Below are 20,630 nucleotides of genomic sequence, written 5' to 3' on the forward strand. Positions count from 1 at the left end.
TTTGTTCTGGTTCTGACAATGTAGTAAATCTGACATTGTAAAAATTGCTCTCAAATTGTTCATGTTAACAACGTCAGCATTGCGTGACTACATGTAATGCTCTTCCGATATTATCCTTGTTTTCGCATGGGCCGGTTGCGGTCTCTTTTTTTCTGTAGCCACTCCGAAGTCCGAACGAAGTCTTTTGCATTTTACAGCGGGTGAATCTGTTGTCACTGGTGATCGTCGTTTGAACCTTTCTGGATCCGCCATCAAATTAATAAGTTTAATTATATCAAGTGTTGTGAGAAAAGGCTATAAATCTCCACCTCCAACATCCTCACACGCAATATAGCCTACTAGCCGAGACTCCTTCTTTATGTGTACAGATGTGACGTAATGATGCAAAGACATGCTCGAATCTCCCGCGGAAATCCACCAGTACCACTGGAATTAAAAACTTTATTACAAGCTTACCGCTTTGAATCGAGCTAAGGCAAGCAGAAAGTTTTGAACACTGGCTGGTTATGTATTTTCTCAAAAATGTATTTTGGATCATTTTTAACCCCAAAAAAGCTACAGATTTTTATGCAGCTTTAAATTAAATAAAACATTTTTTTTGCCATGCTGTAGAAAGGGTCCAAATGATGTCACTTCCTGTGTCACAATTTTAAGAAATTTTATATTTGTGTGTGTGCCATTTGGTAATAGGGTTTACCAAAGTACAAAGAGCAATATAACTGTGAATTTTCATCAGCATAACGATCACTTGATAGTTTTTCAACATATGCATAATGATTGATCTGTCACGTCACATAGGCGTATGTATCTCGCATTGTTTATAAGTGATATTATTGACAGTTGCATGTGTTGCAAGGAAACACAGATACATCCTTTTGTTTTATGTACATTTGCTCACCTGTCTAATAAATATATGCAAGAGCGGTGTTGCTCCAAATTAGTCGCGGACGTGGAGCTCTCGGCATCTCGAAAACGCCACGCTGATATTGATCCTCATTTTAGTTCTCCTTTTTTGTCCCAAAGTCTGCTTGCCATGGTCCATAATGTTTGAACGAAACAACAACAGCGTGCAGCTAGACGTTACGCTCTACACAGTTGTCCACGTCTCTCGCCATGGTTACGTCATGGCTATGGCAGTACGAGCGGAAACCGAGGAAAGCGCGGATATTGCATCATTGACAGGCGACATTTTTTACTTATTTAAAATGGGAATTTCTCTGAAATAAAAAAAATCTTTGGAGACTTTTGGGATATTGTAAGTACACAACTGCAGGAAATATATCACACTGTGCAAGTGATTTTTGGATATTTTATTACAAAATTCCTACATATTGTACCTTTAAGATTATTGTATAAAACAAGGATTTTATGATTGTCATTTTTGGTACAGTTCAGTCAAGAAGGTTAAGACCTCTGATGTGGGAGAGGCCAAAACCGTTATTTTGTGTGGAGGATTTGTTTGAAAAGTAGTTATTATGATCGTTTTATAGTTTACCTAACATATGTAATAGTTCACAATCCTAAAAAGTCATGGGACACCAAAGTGTACTGCATTCATGGAAAGTGCCACTTAGATAAATTGGCCCAAATGTTACGTTAAGCAGGTAGCTGTTAGATGAAAAATTATGGGCTGCATCATTCAACCATGTGAGAGCTGTTTACCAAAATGCTTTGCAGGCCAATTACCATGAATGTAATGCCAGAGTAAGGTCAGAGTGGAACGCAGGTTGCTAAAGTAATTTGAAGCTAGCTAGAATCTGGCAGGTGCACCAGTGGTTTTATATTCTTTCAATTTTCCCAACCTCAGAAATTATGAAGCATTGGCATCTCAAACAACTTAATAAATGTGATGCAAAGCTTCACTGCCACTGAAAACTCCGCTGAGACTGTGTCGGAGGACTAACTCAAGATAACAGCGTGCATATGTTCACAAAGAGACTGAGCCGAGAGCCGAGAATGAACAAAACCAGTGCTTTCTTGTAAAGGCCATTCAACATTTGGTAAAGACACGCTCTCGGGTAATGTTAAGAGGACTGCCCTTGTGTAAATTCTTCTCTTAAATAGGACATTAGGAAACTATGGTAAATGTATTGTTTTGTTATTCAACCATTTATTTAGTGTGTGTGTGAGTGTGTGTATCTGTGTGTGAATTAATAAAATCAGCAAGCCTAGGGGAAAGCTGAGAGCTATAACGAAGAACTTTATTAAATGTCTGTGTTTAGAGACAGAGAGAAGATGTCAAGCTTTAAATCATTTGCAAGTGAAGTCTAGGCAGCCGAATCTACTTGTCCATTCATGTAGTGTCCCGCAGACAGACTCGCAGTGGAGACTCTCGTTTTACTTTGATAAAGTGTGTCAGTCCTGACATCTCTAATAATTTTCAGCTAATGCAAATGTTAGTGTCTGCAAAGGCGTTGACTGGATGACTGATTTCAGACACAAATGTCTTTTTCCATCTATCTATCTATCTATCTATCTATCTATCTATCTATCTATCTATCTATCTATCTATCTATCTATCTATCTATCTATCTATCTATCTATCTATCTATCTATCTGTCTGTCTGTCTGTCTGTCTGTCTGTCTGTCTGTCTGTCTGTCTGTCTATCTATCTATCTGTCTCTGTCTATCTATCTGTCTGTCTCTGTCTGTCTGTCTATCTATCTCTGTCTGTCTGTCTCTCTGTCTGTCTAATCTCTGTCTGTCTGTCTCTCTGTCTGTCTGTCTCTGTATGTCTGTCTACTCTCGGTCTATCTATCTATCTATCTAATTATCTATATATCTAACTGTCTATCTATCTATCTATCTATCTATCTATCTATCTATCGTCTCTCAGTCGGTCTATCTGCCTGCTTGTCTGTCTGTCTATCTGTATATCTGTCTATCTGTCTGTCTATCTATCGTCTCTCGGTCTGTCTGTCTGTCTGTCTATCTATCGTCTCTCGGTCTGTCTGTCTGTCTATCTATCTGTCTATCTATCGTCTCTGTCTATCTATGTATATCTGTCTATCTATATGTCTATCTGTCTTTTTGTCTGTCTGTATATCTGTCTCTGTCGTCTCTCGGTCTGTCTATCTGTCTATCTATCGTCTCTCAGTCTATCTTTCTGTCTGTCTATCTGTCTATCTATCGTCTCTCGGTCTGTCTGTCTGTCTGTCTATCTATCTGTCTATCTATCGTCTCTCGGTCTGTCTGTCTGTCTATCTATCTGTCTATCTATCGTCTCTGTCTATCTATGTATATCTGTCTATCTATATGTCTATCTGTCTTTTTGTCTGTCTGTATATCTGTCTCTGTCGTCTCTCGGTCTGTCTATCTGTCTATCTATCGTCTCTCAGTCTATCTTTCTGTCTGTCTATCTGTATATATGTTTATCTATCTGTCTGTCTATCTACTCTCGGTCTGTCTATCTATCTGTCTGTCTGTCTGTCTCTCTGTCTGTCTGTCTGTCTGTCTACTCTCGGTCTGTCTGTCTATCCATCTATCTGTCTGTCTCTCTGTCTGTCTACTCTCGGTCTGTCTGTCTATCTATTTATCTATCTATCTATCTGTCTGTCTCTCTGTCTGTCTACTCTTGGCCTGTCTGTCTATCTATCTATCTAATTATCTATATATCTATCTGTCTATCTATCGTATCTCTGTCTGTCTATTTGTCTGTCTATCTATCTATCTATCTATCGTCTCTCAGTCGGTCTATCTGCCTGCTTGTCTGTCTGTCTGTATATCTGTCTATCAAGATTCAAATAGCTTTATTGGCATGGTAAAAGAAATCTTTACATTGCCAAAGCATTCATAACACTATACAATACAAATAAGTAAATAATTATAAAATAAAAATAAAAAAAGTTTCGGGTCGCTCACTTTACTCAGGTATCCTGCCAATTCATATGTTCTGTTTAGGGCCAAATAGCATTCCAGTTTACTCTGTTTGGCTGTTGCGTCCAATGTTTGAGGTATTTTTCTTTTTGTGTTTTAGTTATTTGGTTTGGTGTGGCTATGTTTTTGTTGTCAGTTTGTGACGTCAGATCTAAGGCCAATCGGCCGAGGGCGTTCTTCTCTGGCTTCAGCTCTTGGTAGGTCAGGGCTTTGTGATGGAGGGTCTGTTCATCGCTATTTTTTTAAGTGGGTATGGAATTTAATGGCTCTTTCTTATAGGTATTACAAGGGGGTATAATCCTAATTCTGCTCTACAGCCATTATTTGGGGTTTTGCGCTGAACTCGTAGCAAGATTTTGCACAGCTCGGTCTGCAGAGTCTCTATCGGGTGTTTGTCCCATTTAGTGAACTCTTGGTCTGTGAGTGGACCCCAGACTTCACACCCATACAGCGCGATGGGCTCTATTACAGTTTTGATTATTTTTAGCCAGATTCTGATTGGGATGTCAATTTGGATATTTCTCTTAATAGCATAAAAATGTCTATCTGTCTATCTATCATCTCTCGGTCTGTCTGTCTGTCTATCTATCGTCTCTCGGCCTGTCTGTCTGTCTGTCTGTCTGTCTGTCTATCTGTATATCTGTCTGTCTGTCTGTCTATCTGTATATCTGTCTATCTGTCTGTCTATCTGTCTATCGTCTCTTGGTCTGTCTGTCTGTCTGTCTATCTATCATCTCTTGGTCTGTCTGTCTGTCTATCTATCGTCTGTCTATCTGTATATCTGTCTATCTGTCTGTCTATCTGTCTATCGTCTCTTGGTCTGTCTGTCTGTCTGTCTGTCTGTCTATCTGTCTATCTATCGTCTCTCAGTCTATCTGTCTGTCTCTCGGTATGTCTTTCAGTACCATCTTTTCTCTTTTTCAGAATGGAGAAGTCCTGTCCACTAGCTGGGAGGTGGACGTTGTGTCACGTAGGTCCAGCAGCATGTTGAGAATGGAGGTGAAGCCAGAGGACAATCATGCTGTGCTGCAGTGCGAAAGCGTCAACCAAGTGTCTCGTTCACCAATGTCCCTCACTCGCACTCTTACCGTCGTGTGTGAGTAGTCAGTAAAAATTAATCTTAAAAAACTTCTGCTCAAAAACCCATTAAACTTCTAAGAAGGCCAAAAGCCTGTTGTTGCTAGTAGTTTTCAGCATAGCCTTAAAACAATAGCTTGATCTTTCATGACACACTGTCACTTACGATAAGCCAATTACACATGCCTGTATCATGGCTGACAAGTTAATCAGGTCAATACTCGCTGCTACTTGCAGTTTCTGTAATCTTTCATTAACAGAGGATGGTTTGTACTGGTGGTCTTGTCACCACAAATTCTAAATGTCAAATAACCATGTCTTATCACAAATCTACTGTCATTGACACATATGGCTTATTGAGAATAGATAGTCACACAAATACTGCCAACATTTGGGCCTTTATTAGAAGATCCCTCTGGACACTTCTCACCATTTCATTGATCAGCTAGATCATTATTTCAATACTGTAAGAGCATCATGAGAACGTATCGTAATGGCCTCAAATCCTTTGTGGCATGACTAGCGTGTTTAAACAATTTGCTGGGAAGATATGCTGACTCGATTTATCTTGCTTCTCTTTCTGTTGTGGTAATCACTTTTCCTCACAGTTGAGCCAGCTGAAGTAAAATTACTGGGCTCCTTTGAAGCTGTAGAAGGACAGGAGATCAATCTGTGCTGTTACACTTCCTCCAGTAATCCACCGGTTCACATACGCTGGTGGCTCGGGTTCAAGGAGCTCAACAGAACGGATGTTACCATCTCTGAGGTATTCAACCTAACACTTAACAGTCAAGACAGAGGACGCGGAAACGTATTCTCTTACAAAAATGTATAAATTATAATTAAAACTATTGTTTTATGTGGCACTCTGAAACAATGTTCCCTCTAAGCTGCGCGCGTGCGCGGCCGCGCAGAAAAGAATAAAATGCCACGCAGAGGACTGACGCAAAATGTGTGGGGAAATCCATTTGATTGTAGTTTAAGTGAGAAATAATTTCAGTGCTCTGGTCAACCGCTATTGAGTGAAAACTGGTGAATGCAGTTTACAGGTTTCATAGAAAGAGAACGATATGAGCGCGTGTGATTGGCAGTGAGTCGTGTGTGCGGACCAAATAGCTCAATACGAGAGGCAACGAGAAATGCAAAGACATGTGAAATAAAATCACATCATAATGTTTTAAAGAAGAGTGGTTTGATTAAAGTGGTGGAAATAACGGTTGATGGACACAGAACGGTAACAATTACACACCCACCCGCGTGCAAATTCAAAATACATCATTAGTTTAAATAGATGTTTTTGTGTGTGGGGGAGTTTCAGGGATGGTTAGATTATAAAAGAGTTCACATTCACTTTTCTTGAAAATATTTAGCTATTAGATCTATTTAAATGCTTCAGTTTGTTTTCATATTATAATAATATAATATGTAAACAAATTGAAGCATTTAAACTGATATATTATATCACTTCAAATACTTAAATTCGTTTTTTATATTATATTATAATAGGCCTATATTTTATTATTTTATAAGCCTAAATAAAGAATCTCACAAGGGTATTGTTTAGGGCTCCTTGCCATTAAAAAGTTTGAAACCCCCTGCTAAAGAAAATATTGGTAATTCATAAGCAATAAACAATCATTTAACTTTGATGGTTTAATGCTTCCTGTACACAATGAATTGACTGTACAAAAACACTTTATGGTTTTCCCAAACCATCTCAGTGTAACAGCTTAATTTTCTTTCATACTATACAGTATTCTATTATTGTAAAGAATTGAATTGTCCTGCAGAAGATTTTGTAAATTATTTTTCATATGATTTCTTGGTAAAGACTGTACAGTTAACAGCACTGTAAAAAAAAATATCAGGTAACCTAAAATGTGCTTTCAGTGACTTCTTAATTAACTGCTTGTTTTTCGAAAATATGATTTAATACCAATAAGTTACATCAAGGGTCAAATAAAATAGAAATGGCACATTCAAGTTAAAAGTTACAACTGAATGTCGAAACCATTGCGTTTCTACGTATGCTGTACAGGTCAGGTATAAAGAACATTTTTGCTCAGGTGGCAAAAAATGTCCGCCCAATAGGAAAAAGTTTTGCTCAGCAAGAAAAAAAATTAGAGGGAACATTGCTCTGAAACTGTTTCCATGTTTTGCTTTTGATAGGTTCATCAACAATACAAACTACCATCTAAACACTCACATGAGCCATTTCACCGACAGAGAAAGGCTTCGTGAGGTGTAGCGCTTGATTAAAGGAATATTTTTCAATTATTGTGTGAAATAAAGCCGGCGACCCTTGAACCGAGAGTGATTCAAAGTCTCCATCAAGACTGTGCTTTTACTCTAGATTCTATTAGTTACTACATAATATTCTGCGAGATCAGGGGCTTTTAGAGTCTCTCTTTTTTTTTTAATCTCCAGCTCTTCCTCTCCAGAGGTTGATTTGAATGAAACATAAGTGAATAAAAGCCGACCCGAGGCTGCTCTGTGCTTCACAGGACACTCCTTGTTCATTTGGAGGTGTTTTACATCTGATCTTTCATTTACATGCCGGTGTTAATTTATTATTTTTCTTTTTCTCTCTCCGAGCTTCTCTTTATGATATTTTCTAATAGTTTGGCCGTAAGTAACCGTGAAGCCAGGGTCAACTCTCTGAACAGGTGTAAATTAGAGCTTAGCAAATGAGCAGAATTAAAAACTCTGCCAATTGTAGTCGACATCGAAACAGAATTTGCTATTGTCTTTTTTCTATATTGTGATTTTTCACATGGGTGGGAATCTTTAGGCACCTCACGATCCGATTCCAAAACTATTTCTTTGTCTAATTTTTTTTTCTTATTGATTAATCTTATTAATAGAATTTAAAATATTTTTTTTTATTTAATTAGACAAGTAATAAGTACTCTTTAAATAATTAAAAAAAAAATTTAAAACAATTGCATGTTAAGCATTTTAAATAGGCTATATAAACTAATATAGCTTCATAACTTAAAATTTAGTAAATAAAGTGGAACAAAAAAAATCATACTACCAACAATAAACAGAGTGCTTTCATTTAAGTATTTAAGACTAGGCTGTCTGAATGTTTTCCGTTCAAGAGCTGTGAGTGATTTCTCTTTTTCACAGCTTAACTGTTGTTGGATGACATTTTCTCTCTTTACCAAGCGCGCGTGAGTATTTGAAATTGAAAGCAGCCTTCTGTCAGTGAGTTTCATATTTTTAATATAAGCCCACTGCATTCTAAACGACATAAATAATAAATAATGTCCTTGTAATTCGCATCAACCTTTCCGAACTTTATGAAAGGTTCGATTGATGTGTGTGTGTGTGAGGAATTGGAAGCAAGCAGAACGCACACGCAGTGTCATCAATAATGTGTGTTTTAAAAACTAAGCTCAGAATCAATCCAGAATCGTTGGAGATGGAATCTTTTCTCCCACACCTAATGTATAGTATATGACCGACACAAATATTACATAAATGAAATATAAACTGTCCTTTCCTTTATGCCAGGCCTATATGCGTAGCGTGGCTTGATGCTTCATCTGCAGACTGCTTTACTCTGTCAAGTGACCAGAGTGTAAAAAATCATGTGTTGTCATATCGTTATATTAGTAATTGTTCAGCCCTAGTTCACAGTGCCATTATGCTTGCCACACACTTGAAGATTTTAAACCCGATTTAAGGCACAATTTGCACCCCCCAATAATCAGAGTTGCATGGCCCAATTCGAGGCTTGTCGCAACTGACATTTTGTCCAAAAAATCCTCAATTGTGGGGTTTCATTATGATCATTTTACAGCTCCCGATCAAGTTAGAGCCTCCCGATCCCAAATCGTACTCTTGTTCGGACTGCCTCCGACATTATACCTGCAATAGCCGATGAGAGCGAGCAAGTGTAACCGGTCCTATTTGACCCGCTCCGAGTGGGATTGAACCGGTTAAAATCGGTTAAGATTTGAAAATCGTCTAGTGTGTCCCAGGTCTTAGCTTGTTAGCAAGGGTTCAAAGTGCCAAATGCGAATAAAAATTGGCGTTAAAACGGTGTTATTTAACAGTTGCCCAGTTACTTCAAGAATTTTGACATTGGATGGTTGTGAGAATGTTATATGGCTTAGTGCGATCATCAAATCGCAACTGTTGTGATGTTATTATAGTCTGACACGGTGCATGTTTCAGTGTAAACATTACAGTAAATGCTACTCTGCAAGTGCTCTGTGTGTGTGCTTGAGTCGCTTATAATTTGCATTTGGGAACGCAACATGTGCCAACCATCTTCCCAAATTCGTAACGAGAATCGGTCATAAATATGTTGTTGTGAACATAGAGGAGCGTTAAGGTCTTCCTGTGGTTTTCCACCAAAATAGAAATTAAGAAGACCATACATGTTTTTATTGTCTGTTGATCTGTAAAATCAAATCAAAATAATAATAATTATTATGATTATTGACAATTACATTAATAATTTTATTATAACATATTGTATTATATTAAATTATTATTACATTTTCTTACAGTATGTATTATTGCAATTGTAAGATATTTCTTTATTAATTAAATTAAATAATAATTAAATATAAATATTTTTAGTCATAATAATTGCCCGGGGGGCGTGGTTCCTTTTTTTTTTTTTAGCTGCAGCTTCTCAAACAAGAAATTCCTATTGGTCGAAGTCATGTGATTGACCCGCCCTTGCGCCGTAAAACATCATCAAAAAAGAGAAGAGCGTCTCTGCAAGAGGGGAGGGGAAGTTATTCTGATTGAAGATTATGAGGCCACATGTATTTTTCTAAAAATGTGCTCGAATAAATAATTTATAATGATTATATTATATTATTATAATTTATAACTGCAATATTCCATAAAATCAGAGTTGTCCATTTTGATTTCATGGTGACTTTAAAATAATGTAAATAATCAAGTCAAATCTAGTTTTCAACACTTTTCCCAGAAGGACTCATAGAAATCAGATGGTTTATACTTTCAATTTGTGTCACTAATATGTAGTCTAATTCATCTTTTAAAACAATTTCAGAGCCGTGGCTTTCCTAAGTGTTACACTCAGTCGGGTTCAAAGATGAAGAAGATTCTGAATTTCCAAAATAAAAGTATTTAATAAGCAAAATAAGCACAGAGCCAATGGCAACGTAACAGCGTGTCTAGCACAAGCTCAAACACAAATAATAACCGACTCTGAAGGCAGGGAAACGTGGAACTTAAATATACACTGATAACGAACTAAGGACAAACAGCTGTGATCACATCTATCACCATAGTAACTAATGATTGCGGGAACAGGGACAACAGAACACCAAGAGAAGCAAACTAAAAGTTCATAAAAATGTAACTAAACAAACAAATAACTAAATAATCCTCTCACTAAGTTTGCCACACTTGCATCTGTTTACGCAGTTAGTGAGATAGTAGAGCCACAATGTATTCCAACGCTTTTGTTTTTTCTTGGTTTTTAATGACCATATGTCAAATCACATCAGTTTCGAGAATGTGTGCCATCAAAGAGAGTGAATCATGGTGGTATAATTTGATGTTTTCACTCTTGTGTGCAAAGAGTATAATGTTACCTTATAATGGCTCTTTACGATGACCATATATTGTTCTCAGTAAAAATGTAAGGTCTCAGATGAAATATTTGTGTTGCAGGGGGACAATGGTGGGATGATGACGATGTCTAACCTGACACATAAAGTGTCACGTGAGGACAACGGTCTTCCTCTGACTTGCGAGGCATTCAACAAAGGCACCCGCTTCTCTAGTGTTCGATCTGAAGAGCTCATCGTTTACTGTGAGAGACCACTTACATTTTTATCTAACATTTAGGTGGAATGATCCCTGATAAATTAATTTATTTTATTTTAGTAGCTTAACTGGTACAGTAATAGGCAAAGTTATAGGTTTGTTTCCCAGAGAACACATACACTACCGTTTTGTTTGTTTGTTTTAGAGAAATTAATACTTGTGTTCAGCAAGGATGCATTCAATTGAACAAAAGTGACAGTGAAGACATTTGTAATGTTACAAAAGATTTCTATTTTAAAAAAATGCTGTTCTTTTGTACTGAATTAAATTATCCTGAAAAAAGAAAACCAGTAGCACAACTGTTTTCAACATCGATAATAGTCAGAAAAGTTTCTTGATCAACAAAACATGATATTAGAAGGATTTCTGATGGATCATGTGACGCTGGAGTAATGATGCTGAAAATGTAACTTTGCCGTCACAGAAATAAAATACATATTAAAGTATATTAAAATAGAAAACATTTAGTTTACTATTTCTCAATATTACAGCTTTACTGTATTTTTTATCAACTAAATGCAGCCTTTGTGAGCATAAGAGACTTCTATCAAAAGAATTTAACAATTGTTAGCGATCCCAAACATTTGAACTGTAGTGATTGTTGAGTAAAATGAATCCATTGTAATTTGGATAAAAGCTTATCTAAAATAAATAAATGTAAACATAATGATGCACTCTTTTTCAAACGTCTCATCAATGCACTTGTGCTGACTGGAATATCAGTTCTGTTAATGTCGCTTCGTCTTATTCTTAGATCCTCCTCAGAAGGTGTGGTTAGATGCTCCTCCACCAAACGTCTTCTTACACTCTGGTACAACTCTCCGTTTAGTCTGTTTCTCCAGTGGGGGAAATCCCACAGGTCAGCTGGTGTGGTTGAAGGTGTGTAGTGACATGAAAGCTTTTGTTGATGTGGTTTTAGTAACAAGTGTGTTTTGTTATTTCTGCCATTAAAAAGTCCTCCATGTCTGTGTGTGTGTGAACTACAGAACAACAAAGTCGTGCCAACCGCATCGAAGCAGGTGTCTTCAGAGCGTGGTGTGTCACGAGATCTCCTTCTCACCCTCCAGCCCAGCGACAATCTGGCCACCTACCGCTGCGACTCCTCCAACAAAGCCAAGAAAGTGCTCTCCGCTCAAAGCAAACTCAGGGTTCTGTGTATGTTTCTAAACCCCCCTGTGAAACCATATCAGTAATTTGGGTTAGTGTGGTGTACTTCTTAACTCTTAATTAATACATACCATATACCAAATGAGCCAAAACATTATGACCACCTGCCTAATATGCTGTTGGTCCTCCATGTGCTGCCAAAACAGCGCTGACCCATCGAGGCATCGACTCTAGTCTACAAGACCTCTGAAGGTGTCCTGCAGGGTTTGGCACCAAGACACTTGCAGCAGATCCTGTAGGTTGCGAGGTGGAGCCGCCAAACTTGTTGGTCCAGCAAATCCCACAGATGCTCAATTGGATTGAGATGATCTGGGGAATTTGGAGACCTTATATATATATATATATATATATTAGGGGTGGAACGGTACATGTATTCGTATTGAACCGAAACGGTACGGGCGTCACGGTTCGGTGCACGAATTTACACGGAGAATACACGGTATAAAAATAAATAAAACTTGCGTGCAAATTAATTAATGTGATGCGGAACTACTGTTAGATATGCGGGTTCTTTAGGGACACATAATCTGTACCATCGGCTTAGCTCTAAACGTGCGTTCACTTAAACGTTGGCTTTATACGCGCGTCCTATTCGCTTTGGACTAGACGCGATAGACGCTCTATTCGCGTTTGGTGTGACCACATAATGAACAGGCTGCGATGTCAAGATTGCAATGCTGGAGTGTGTGTGTGTGAGAGAGAGAGAGAGGCGCGGCCGCGATCGAACTGTGTGTGTGTGTGAGAGAGAGAGAGAGGCGTGGGCGCGATCGAACAGTGGAAACATAAAAAACATACTCCGTCATTTTGTTCATACAGATCATTAAACCTGCAAAGTGTTTACTTATATTTGTGTACACTCGCAATAAAACACAACATTGTGCTTTTGTCACACTGTAAACTCTTGTCAAACTGTAACCTACAACTGTCACCCAACCAAAATCACAAACACACACACACACTGTTTTAAAAGCAAAACATATTTATCCAACTCCATTTCAAAACAGTCTGTGGGTCCCATCTTTTGGACAGTCATCATCATATTGCATTGGTTTTCATTTCTTGTCCTCGGAGCACTAATCTTACACATTCTACATTCATTAAAAAAGAAAATCGAATGTGTTAATTAAAATTAAGGCAAACAAATATATTGATCTGAAATATAGCAATTAATTTTAAATGAATTCAGGTACAATTACCAAACATATCGCAAGGTCTTTTTGTCTTTTTATTAATTTAATTAATAAACGAATGATATAAAACTATTGTCAGTGCACTACAAATAAACTGGTTCTATGCCTTTATTAATAAAACTTATTTAAAAAATACAATGCCTTCTGCATTTTTGTTTTGCTTTTCCCTCCATTGTACCGAAATCGTACCGAACCGTGATGTCTGAACCGACGTATGAACCGAACCGTGACTTCTGTGTACCACCCCTAATATATATATATATATATATATATATATATAGCCTACTAAGTGATATAATAAGTGTTCAACGAGTACAACTATTTAGTGTGTGCAGTGAATAGAACTGTCATCATAGAGTTGATCATAACATTTTCTTATCAAGGACTCTTAATATTTGTATCAATCTTGTAGGGATTGTTAAAGGATTAGTTCACTTCAGAATTAAAATTTCGTTTTATAAAAGGACGATCGTTTGGCTAGATAAGACCCTTATTTCGCGGCTGGGATCGTGTAGAGCCTTTTGAAGCTGCATTGAAACTGCAATTTGGACCTTCAACCCTTTGGTTCCCGTTGAAGTCCACTATATGGAGAAAAATCCTGGAATGTTTCCCTCAAAAACCTTCATTTATTTTCGACTGAAGAAAGAAAGACATGAATATCTTGGATGACGTGGGGGGTGAGTAAAATTTATTCTGAGGTGAACTAATCCTTTAATGGTTTGGGTTTGAACTCTTTGTCTTGTGAGTTAGGATAAAAGCATCTGGTAAATGTCAGTTAGCACAACTTCTTTTTGAATATGCTTTAAAATGAGGATACACTGTGGCAATCCCCACTCACATTCTAATTGGTTGTTCTTTGTATTGTGCCTCGATCAGTTCCCGCAGTGAGCGTGAAGATCGTGGCCAAGCAGAAGGAGCTGCGCAGGGGTCAGACTCTGGATCTGGACTGCCTGGCTGGCAGCAGCAATCCCACTGCAAATATCAGCTGGAGTTTGGGCCCTATCATGTACTAAAACTCTCACTTATACATATACAAGCAGCACCACATCATTACACACATGCACAAATACACACTCACTGCTAATACCGTATCACTTAGTTTAACACTCCCATGGGCATTTTGCCACCCATCTAATTTATTCACATCAATACAACTGAAGAGCATTGACCCTTGATTCACAAAACGCAGGTAAATACATCATAAGCCAGGTTTCCATCCAAGGAGTTTTTTTTTTTTTGTGTGAAAAGTTGTTTAGCGCATCAAAATGTTTACCGATATAGCTGATGGAAATGCCAAGTATCTATCATTTTTTGCAAATATCGACACAATTTTTTTCCTTTTAACTTTAGCATATATGTCGATACTTGAAATGTCATGAAAAACTAGTTTGGAAACACTTTTTGTTGAGAAAAAGGGAACGCAAATAAATGTGGTGTCACACGACAGAATTTGCCTATACAGCACCGTTTCTCTGTACAAAGTTCAAAGGCACATTAAATCGTATTTATATCATTAAATTGTATACTCAATTATTTTATTACTATTGGTAAGAACCATTCATCCTTATTTTTGTAATTTTGTCTGTTTTTTACGATCTAAAAAAGTTAATCAGACAAATATATTGCTTGATCAAGTATTGGTCTAAATAGTCTTATAATTAATAATTTTATGTATACAATTTAATTACAAATAATAAAGTTTTGTTTCAAAATGGATGAGGAAAATAAAGCGCCTGGAAAATCTCTGCAGCTTGTCAAAAAATAAACAACATACATGTCTGTATCTGAATAAATAAAATGAATGCCATACAATCACGATTTCATGGGCAGGATCTGGCTACTTGCAAAATGAAAATCACAAACATGACGCTTGTTAATAAAATAAGTTTATAAAAACAATTTATTAATATCAAATTTTTTTTTTTCAAACAAATTGGAAAGAATAAAGTGGGTTCTCGGCCACGTCATACTGCGAATGGCTTGACTGCATGTTCAAGGCTTATGTTAAACACTGTTGCTATATGATCCAACATTTTACTGTGCCAATTTTTTTTTAATGGATCCTAAAATGTACAGGAATGAGCTGCCCTGTGTACAAAACCATGTGCTTCATCCCATAAATCCAGTTACATGCAGTCCTGTCAGACTTCGCCGTGATTTTCTGATTAATATTTCCTAATTTAGTAATAGGCCGATTATTCGTGAAAATAGTAAGCGGTAAACTGGCTAATTTCAATTGTCTCATTACTCTTTGCATTTTACAAATATTTGCGATGCTAAAGATACAATAGGCCTGTCATTTGCGATATACGGGAAATTATGTATGGAAACGACTTGAGGGAAGAAACTGGATGGAAACTTGGCTATATTCACTCACCGGAATGCATTTCAGATGAATTTGGCTCTAAAATTACCCAGGTAGTTTTTTTTTTGTAATGCTGAGTGTGCAGTCATAGATGACTTGTGATGTGAATCTGTACAAAAAGAGCAGAATTTGTGCAGGAGGGCTCTTTGTAGAAACAGGAAAGTGTGAAATGTTAGCAAAGGCTGATGGGCAGTTTGGAAATCCATCCCAAGACCTTTTTTTTAACTTCAGTATTAGATTTCGACTGGCAGCTGGTGATCACTAAGTCATTACCTTGTTAGAGTCTGTCTCTGGCGCCGTCAATATGTAGCCATTTGAAAAAGAAAAAAATCTTTACATCAATTGTGAGCAGATCAGCTTTTATTTCTAAAGAAATTCAGCTATAAACCTACAGTGTTTGTGAGCAGAGGAGTGGCCCGCTTCAAGTTTTATAGGGTTTCAGTTTTGTCGAATGGTCCCCACGGGACCCTAACGCATGTCGGGCAAACAAAAAGATTTCACAGCAGGTGAACACTACTGTGGAAGGCTTTATCGAATATTCATAGTCTTTTTTTGCAGTGTTGCTCCAAGGGGATGTTTTTGAAATTCTTCTTTGTATAAAATATCCATGAGAAATAACGTTGTAAGCTTGACTTTCACTCTCTCAGACTGAAAGGAGTTGACCAGGCTCCTAAAAAGGCTGAATTTGGTGGGATGTCCCGAACCAGTAAGCTGTCCCTCAATCTTGGCTCCCATCACTGGAAGAAAAGGATCACCTGCCAGGCCTTCAGTAACGTGCTGTCCGAGGGTGTCAATAACTTCTACAGTCTCGATGTGCTCTGTGAGTATTCTTTTTTTGAGCTTGTTTGAACTGTCCGCTGACTACATATGCAAATATAGTCAACGAAATTGATCATGACTAATTGCACAGATATCAATTAAATGATTAGTTGGAGCTGAGTAAAGCATTTAATATACAACAAGTGACTTTAGGAGTCAATATTGTACATTCTTTTATTTCCATATTATTGAACATAAGCCATTTTGTAAGCTTCTGCACAATATTCATTTATTTATTTATAATGGGTTTCGGACTGGCATGTTTAAATTTCAACACATCACCTTTGCATTGGTTGCCCGTAAAACTTAGAAAGCATAGAATTCAAAATTTTCATTTTGGTTTTTGAATCATTTTTGAATCATTACATAAGTCGGTGCGTCCACACAAACCAGCGAGACCTCTCAGATCGGGACATGTAAGATTGCTGTCCGAGTCCTTCTCTAGCTCCAGACTGAAGCACGGTGGTGAACGAGAATTTGCTCATTCTGGCCCGACACTTTGGAACAATCTCCCTGTATCCATCCAAACAGCTCCTTCTCTTTTTGTTTTCAAATCTATGCTTAAATCCTATTTATATGAGCAGATGAGGATGGTTTAAAATATAAGTCAAATAGTTTTATAGTATTGTTTCGAAAAAAAAATATTTAATTTATTTGTCCTCTATGTTCTTAAGGTAATTTTATGTACAACACTTTAGTCAACCCATGGTTGTTTTTAACTGTGCTTTATAAAAAATATATATATATATATATAAATACATAAAATAAATAAATTAAATAATTGGACAGTTTACTCATTTATTTACCATATTTATCCCATAAGATAATAATTGATTTATACAAAATAATTAGTCATTGCATTATTTCTAAATAAATAAATAACAGGATAATTTATTTATTTAGAAATAATGCAATGACTAATTATTTTTTATAAATCAATAAATAATGGGATAATTTACTTCCGTATTATCCCGTATATACCATAAACTAATTCATTTATTTATTTACTTATTTATAAATAAATTAAAGAGATTCATTATTTATTATCCCATTAATTACATTTCTTTTTTTCTTTTTTTAACTAGTGCGTTATTTTTTTGCAATAATTGATAGCCTTAGTTTTAACATGAGTTTGGTTGCTGTAGCTTACTGGTATGAAGATTGAAATACTGTTATGTTGATCTGGCAAGCATTCTGATGTATGTTTGAATGAGTATATTCCTGCTAATGCATATAGCGTGTGTGTGTTTGTTTGTGTGTGTCTGCAATGATTATGGTTTGACTTTGATGTTGTTTTGTCTGATCCAGCCAGCCACCTCTTCAAAGCCTGACACGCTTTGTGAGCATGAAGGAATGTCACTGTGTGTGTGTGTGTGTGTCTGTCTGTCTGTTTGTTTGTTTTTCTATCCCGGTGGGGACTTCAAACTGAATGCACACTGACTCATGGGGACTCGTGTCACTGTGGAGACCTAAATTGACGTCCCCATGAGGAAACAAGCTTATAAATCATACAGAATGAGTTTTGTTGAAAATGTAAAAATGCAGAACGTTTTTGTTGTTGTTGTTGTTGTTGTTGGGTAGGTTTAGGGGTAAGGGGACAGAATATACAGTTTAGACAGTATAAAAACCATTACATCGTCTATGGAGAGTCCCCACAAAGATAACGAACTTTTTGTGTGTGTGTGTGTGTGTGTGTGTGTGTGTGTGTGTGTGTGTGTGTGTGTGTGTGTGTGTGTGTGTGTGTGTGTGTGTGTGTGTGTGTGTGTGTGTGTGTGTGTGTGTGTGTCAACTAAACTATTTCAGAATCTCCACAGTTTGTGATTTATGTATGAACAGACCATAAATGATTACTTTTTCTGTTTTATTGTATTATATTAAGATTATATTTTATCTTTCACTGTCCTAGAGTGTGTGAGTGTGTTTGAGCGTGTGCGTGTCTTTTTGTAGATGTAAGTAAATCGTTTGTGTTAAAATCTGCATTTGCATTTTCATTTGCTCTGTAGTGACACAATGTACATTAATGAGACAGAGACACAGAAGCCCCTCTGAGAGATCAACAGCACAATAAATCACGCGCCTTATTCACACCCAGGCGTTAGAGAGGAAAATAATTCAAAATCGTCTGCTTTCTCAAATCAGTTTTTACGAGCATTTGCAAAATTAACCTTTTGCCCTATGTGAATTAAGAATGTTACTAGCCATGAATATGAGTGATTTTCACAATGTCTTTTAAACCTTTCTTCAGTAGTCCAACTGTAGCTCCTGGATTTGTTTCACATCAAAACAATGGAATATTGTTCTTGTATTTTGCCATTTCTAAAAACATTACCAGACAGCTGTCCAGTAATAATAAACTCTCCAAAGCCATTGTTTGCTTGCATTTCATACTTGTTAACTCTTAAATGCATGAATGCTTTGCCAATCATTATTACATATTCGGGTCTAACATGGATGGATCTCTACCTGTCGCGATAATATAAACTCTCCTGATATTAGAGTAACAATTACAGAAGAATAAAATAGAGCATATTTTGTTACCTTTTGGAGCATTGAAGGGCTCAGTTTGAGCAGATGTTTTATACCATCATCACTGTCCTCATTAGAGCTAATTTCCCAGTACATTCAGCATCTGGCTCATATTCACAATCTCAAACAAATTCTCAAAATTACCATTTTCAACATCTGACAGCTGACAGCTTCTTCACCAGATCCACCGTCAAGTGACACTGACTCTAATATTTGATTGTGTTCAGCTGCAGTAAATCGCTGAGCCATTTCAAGTTTTTCTGATGATACTTCCTATTCTTTTGTTTTCTGCCTGCGGTAACTATGAGTGAAACGTCACTTCATCTTTGTGTATCAGACATTGAATTGCACTTAATCAGTCATCAAAGATTAAATTATTGTTGTGCAGAATAAATATACTTACACTGTTAGACACCTCGGGTTGTTTCGCGACCCTATACAATTTTTCCACAAACGAATGGGAAAACAGGCATTCTTTTATATATTTTTTCTTGTTATATTGTTTATAATGAATTGATTGAGGAATACTAAGAAGGTTGATGTCTAACTTAAAATAAATAAATGAGGAGGAGGGTAGTGAATGACGTCTAAGGTATGCGTTTAAGGGTTCATTTGGACCCTATGAGTATTTAAAAAAAAATGTATTTCAATATTTCCATTTTAAGATGATCATTTTAAAATTATTATTTTTCTTTTCTGTCCAGTAGCAAAATAAAGATACTATACCCCCTACATTGGCTACAAAAAGTAGATGGGTGTTTTGCAGTGCATTGCTAATTATGATTATATAATTAGCAATCATAAATGCATTGCTAATTATGATATAATCATAATTAGCAATGCACTGCAAAACAGCTAGATCTATTTATGTCTTTCTATGTCTTTCTTTCATTTATATCTATGATCTAAGTGGCTGTCTTTACATTTTAGTTAGACCTTTTTTCTATAATTGTGAAATTAATATATATGTATAATTAGAATTTAATATATTAGTCTCAATTAGAATTTAGTCTTAAAACATATGTTAGGAAGTGTCACCAATTGAGCTTATTAAATATTAAAATAGACTATTGAAAACATTTCAATTCTTTTATTTAAAAATATTCAATTATAAAAATGATGTGGATTTTAAAGCGACGTGTTTACATCAGTAAATACCGGCGTGTTAATTTGTGTGTCAGTGCAGAGAAAGTGTTAGTCTTGAATTAGAGCTGCTAATGTATGATGTGATCATTTGTTGAATATGTTTCTTGCGTACCGTATGGTGTGACAAGCACAGTTTGTGAAACTGACTCCTGTGTTCAACATGATGTTGCTTCCACATTAGCACCTTCAAACGCATGTGATACATCTGTGTGTCGTTGTGTGTGATTCAGTTCCTCCGGAGTTTTCGGATGACCAGCCCGATCTGGTCCAGGTCATTGAGGATGAAACCGCCACACTTCCTGTCAAAGTCTTGGCCAATCCGGACGAAATCACCTGCGAGTGGATTTTTCAGGGCGAGAAGCTTGTGAAAGGTAATAGATGACACTACATAACACTATGAGCCGTGTCACCCTCGCAGGCACTCTAAACACTCAAACAGACGCAAACACGCGTTGCCATATGCATTCTGAATAAAACATCGATGGATTCTGGCACTGCACCTTGGCAGATGTGATCTCGTGATAATGTATGCGGCCTAAATGAGCGTCGCTGTCGCTCTGAATGCGCCTCAGAATTTCCGGTCTTCATCTCCATGTTGAAAGCATCTCAGCAGTCCTGTGTCGAACTCCCTGTGGTATTCC

The 20,630-nt window shown here is 36.8% G+C and overlaps 1 protein-coding gene across 1 annotated transcript in view; it reads left to right on the forward strand.

The window, feature by feature from the left end:
- nphs1 (NPHS1 adhesion molecule, nephrin) overlaps positions 1-20,630 on the forward strand; it is a 52,878-nt gene that overhangs the window by 9,122 nt on the left and 23,126 nt on the right. The window contains exons 6-13 of the mRNA XM_056243364.1: positions 4,801-4,972; positions 5,562-5,719; positions 10,621-10,762; positions 11,531-11,655; positions 11,763-11,931; positions 14,010-14,139; positions 16,146-16,318; positions 20,220-20,360. Of these exons, the coding sequence (XP_056099339.1) occupies positions 4,801-4,972; positions 5,562-5,719; positions 10,621-10,762; positions 11,531-11,655; positions 11,763-11,931; positions 14,010-14,139; positions 16,146-16,318; positions 20,220-20,360 (1,210 nt within the window). The remainder of the gene's footprint in view (positions 1-4,800; positions 4,973-5,561; positions 5,720-10,620; positions 10,763-11,530; positions 11,656-11,762; positions 11,932-14,009; positions 14,140-16,145; positions 16,319-20,219; positions 20,361-20,630) is intronic.

The sequence above is a fragment of the Rhinichthys klamathensis genome, unplaced genomic scaffold (genome assembly GCF_029890125.1).
Source record: "Rhinichthys klamathensis goyatoka isolate OS25496 unplaced genomic scaffold, OSU_Roscu_1.1 h1tg000786l_1, whole genome shotgun sequence".
Taxonomy (NCBI): Eukaryota; Metazoa; Chordata; class Actinopteri; order Cypriniformes; family Leuciscidae; genus Rhinichthys; species Rhinichthys klamathensis.